The following is a 4,401-nucleotide window of genomic DNA, read 5'->3' on the forward strand; positions in this document are numbered from 1 at the left end:
AAAATTATACGAAGTGTTTTTAATAAATCAAGGGATAGATCCAAACTAGTTATTTATTCCACCTTTTATCGCGGGGTGGGATAATTTTTTTAATAAAAACTAAAAATAAATATGCAATTTTTTTAAATATATTTTTTAAAATATAATTATAAATAAAAAGGTCTATACATGTATTTAATTAAATACATCAAGAATCATATGTGTCAATAAATTACAAAAACAAAGTATTAACGTGTCAATTCAACTCACCTCGCTGCAAATTGAGTAATTTTTTTATAACACAAAAGAATGAATATGTAAGTGTTATTAATGTATTTTTTGACATCGAGTAAAAAATATAATTGTGAATTAAAAAGTCAATACTTGCATATAATAAAATATAATAAAGATCATACGCATTGATACAAATATGTAAGATCTCAAGCTAATTTTTAACATAAAAAAGAATAAAATAATGTTGTAATTGTTATAGTAAAACACTATTTCCTTAGTTTTTTGTATAATTTTTTTAAAAAAAAACGTGAAGAAAAAAAATTACAAAATAATAAAGATAAGAAAAAAATTGATATAAAGTATAAAGTGATAAATATTCAAAGTGTAAAAAATAAAAAATAATATTTTTTCCAGAAAAATGGTGTAAAGAAAAAAAGAAGGAAAAACTAAAAAAATATTAAAAAAAAAAGAAAAAAATTGTGATAAACCGGTCAAGTATAAAATAATAAAAATATCAAGTAATTTTCTATTAAAAAACCCTGAAAATTATAATTTTGATATCCCTACAGTATGATACAGTAAAAAAGAAATTAGCAAAATTTATAATTATATTATTTTTACATTAAAACATCATTTCTTTTATATATGTATAATAATATAATAACCGTAAAAAACACATAAACACACGTGCCTAAAAGGAATGACCTTTTCGGTTAAAGGGAAAGAAAAAACAAACCCTACTGAAAGACGCCTATAAGAACTAGCCTCGACCTACAAGCCAAGCAAGGAAAAGGAAAGGTAAAAGAAAACTTAATCGAGTTTTAATCATATTTTCTTTTTCATAGCTAGAATTAAAGACCCAATCTTCAACTCTCACTCTGGGTGTCTTTGGCATGAAGTGAAGAGTTTTTTATATATTCCCATTCGTCCTCGTTGATTTCAATGCCGAATTTAAGTCCTTTGTCTTTCAATCCTTCAATTTCAGCCCCTTGATTTTGGACATTGTTCTCGCCAACTCCTTCCTCTCCCTCCTCCAGATACTCAGCTTCAGAAATCAAACTCCTCTCCTCACTCCTCTCTCTCTCGTCATCCTCAGGACCCAATATACGGTGATGTAGCACTTCAAATTGCTGGCTCCTGTCTTCCGGCGAAGGAGGTATCAATGTCTGCACATTAAATTCTCAAATTTTTCACACCGAGTTCAATAACAACTACTATTTATTGGAAAAATAATACTTAATATCAAATTAAAAAAAAACAAGAAAATTTACAATCACTATACCAGTCCCATCCCATCTTGTCAATGTTATAGTTATAAAATCCGGTTCGAATTGATGAATCAACTTAATTACCTATTAATTTAGAGCTTATCATGAGTTAGGTTTAATTTTGAACTTTTTTATTATTAAAACAACGTTTTAATTTTTTTTATAAAAAAAATATCATAGTTTAAATGGACTCAAGGGTCAACCCCCATCTTCATGTCTTTATAAATATGATTAATTTCACTTAATGTCTTGAAATAATTTTTTTTAAAAAAGAATTACTACCTCGCACAATTTCAGGCCTGTCCATTCAGCCCAGAAATCAAAGGCTGGTGAATTGACAGGAGATGGAAAATACAGTCCATACAGGGCTAAGAATGAGACACATGCCATAACCACGAATCCCAAGCCCACGATTACGTTCTCTTCCATGGTGTAAAACGCTGCCAGGGAGGGCAATACGACAGGGAACAGTACGGCGGCATGTGGCTGATCGAAAGGAGAAAGAGTAAATGTCATCTGGAGAAGACGAGTGAATTAACATGAAACCATTTACTAACATGGAAGACATTAAACAGTCTGAAAAAAGCCTTAAGGAATAACAATAAAGAAACAAAGGGATTGCATGCCTGATGCTCATCTGCTGTCGAAGCAATAGAAAACAAGTCCTCTGAATCCTGCTGATGTAATTTCGCAATTAGAAACACTAAATTTAATCAAATAATGATTTTTTTACAGTAATTTTGCAAAGACTTGGAATCAATTAGTCTGTGTATTGTAAAATCAACAGGTAGAAGAATCAATTTTTTTCCCTTTTTTTAAATATTTGATTACCTTATGAACTTGGTCCAATTCCCACAAAGATATCTGCATTAAATTTGACAAATATGCCATGATCATAAGCAAAAAACTAGTATAAAATTTCTCTATAGTGTAGATAGCTCCACAGGAAAGTAGTGAAGTGAGGAAGAACAGCAGAATTGGCAAGAGAGAAAAGCCAGCTTTGATTGTCATCTGCGAGAATCAAAGTAGAAAACGAGATAGGGAATTAGCCTATGCAACAATGAAGTAGCATTTGATAGGAAAGGAGGGGTTAAAATTGAAAAAAAAAAAAACTATAACCACTGATTCAGTTAAAAGTTTATACAAGTTACGTATGCATACGCATAAAACAAATATTTATTTATTTTATGATAAGAAATATTTTCAACCAGCTTATACAACAATTATTATTACTGCAGTAGTGTGAGGTTTCAATTACCCGTCAAAGATTAAAAATCCATGTAATTATATAAATTAATGGTAACTAGTCCATGGAGCTAATTAATGTTACCAAAGATGTAAAGAAAGCTTAATATTTATCCATGAAAATAAAGAAAATAAATCCAAAATACAGAGTTCTTTTTAAACCCATTGGTATTCAATATATTTAATACATAAGACTTTTCTTATAAAACTTGGATCGCCTTCATAAATTAATTTAAAATCTAAACTGGTTTAGATTAAAAAAAGAAGAAGCTTGATCCATTAAAAAAATCCGGGTTGAGCAACAACTTGATTGATTTTGGTAAACAAAAACATGTTGACTTATTAATTAATTTATTTTTGTTAAAATAAGATTGTTTTAATACTCAATAAAGTTAACTCCCCGATATGGGCTTTGCACCAAGTTGAATAAACTAATAAATTATACATAAGAGTGTATAAACTATAGCTATACAGGAGGTTACGCCGAGTGCATCCCTTGTAACTTGAAAAAAGCAATATGTGCAGTCCAAAATTTCTTTTCTTTCGAGCAATCAGAAAAAACCCACAACCCGTAGTAGCTCATCGTCGAGTTAAGGTTTTATTATCGGCACATTGAAGAGTTGAATTGTTCCAGAAAGAAAAGAAAAGGTGGTTTAACAAGAAGGAAACAAGATAAGAAAGGAGAGAGGACAGCAAAATTTGCAAAGAGTAGAAGGGGGATTCAGAAGGTTACCTGGCCATTCCACGTTGACTTATCCAACGACAGTGCTAGCGAAACCATTGGAAAAACAAAAGAACTACAGATTGAACACTTTAAACCGATGTTTCGTTGTCCTAAAACACAGATAAAATTGAGGAAAACAATATAGGAACCAGAGGAGAGGGTTGTCCGTGCAGCAGCGAGCTATGCACTTATATAATGACTTCAGGAAGAAGGAATTTCAGTTTTTATCTTCTTCTTTTTTAGGTTTCTTACCAATGAAGAGTAAGAGCCGAAGAGGACATGAAATTAGATTCGGAATCGGTGATAAAATCAGGTTGGGAAAAGGGGAACAAAAAATTAGAGAAGGGTGGGCCTAATCTTTTTATTCGAGGTACTATGAATCAAGTCAAATGGCATTATAGATCCAGTGACAAAATCGAGCCCGCGGTGCCAATTAAATTGTTATGATTCACATCCATAAAACTCTTTAGCACCATAAATTTTTTGTGGAACGCCAAACGGTGCCTATCATGGTTATAAAATTTATACTAGCCCGGACCCAGTGACCCACTGATTAGAGTCCTAGTTTTGATCGGTTTTATATCAAAATTGACTGAAAATTGATTCGGTTAAAATTAGTGGACACGGTAAGTTTTAAATATTTTTTCAAAATGATATATTTTCAATTATTTTTTAAATATTGAAATAAAACTGTATTGGATTTTATAATTATGGTTTCTAAGGTTGCTGTGGAGCTGCTGCTATCAAAAGAGGTTTCTTTGCAGGACTTTTAAAATACGCGCTTTGGTATTGTTTTCTTTGGTAATGCCCCTATGCGTTGCTTGATTATAACTGTAGAAGACATTTGTGCAGTTGATTATGACAATTTGTCCTTTGAGATTTTTTAGAGCCTAAGATCTTCTTTGAATTATATATATATATATATATATATATATATGTGCAATGATAAAA

General features: G+C 30.8%; 1 protein-coding gene across 4 annotated transcripts; it reads right to left on the reverse strand.

The window, feature by feature from the left end:
• Positions 1-792: 792 nt before the first annotated feature.
• LOC7490617 (uncharacterized) lies at positions 793-3,772 on the reverse strand. Of its 4 annotated transcripts, none has more exons than XM_052450772.1 (5): positions 3,460-3,772; positions 2,313-2,492; positions 2,108-2,158; positions 1,764-1,967; positions 793-1,379 (listed from the first exon to the last, which is right to left on the reverse strand). In XM_052450772.1, exons 1-5 carry the CDS (start codon positions 3,505-3,507, stop codon positions 1,080-1,082), a joined length of 783 nt encoding a protein of 260 aa, XP_052306732.1. In that variant the 5' UTR covers positions 3,508-3,772; the 3' UTR covers positions 793-1,079. The 4 variants fall into 4 exon arrangements, with proteins under 4 accessions (XP_052306732.1, XP_052306733.1, XP_052306731.1 ...); XM_052450773.1 differs by having other exon boundaries at positions 2,108-2,155; positions 3,460-3,771; XM_052450771.1 differs by having other exon boundaries at positions 1,764-1,997; positions 3,460-3,771.
• Positions 3,773-4,401: the final 629 nt, after the last annotated feature.

Source organism: Populus trichocarpa, chromosome 2, assembly GCF_000002775.5.
Source record: "Populus trichocarpa isolate Nisqually-1 chromosome 2, P.trichocarpa_v4.1, whole genome shotgun sequence".
Taxonomy (NCBI): Eukaryota; Viridiplantae; Streptophyta; class Magnoliopsida; order Malpighiales; family Salicaceae; genus Populus; species Populus trichocarpa.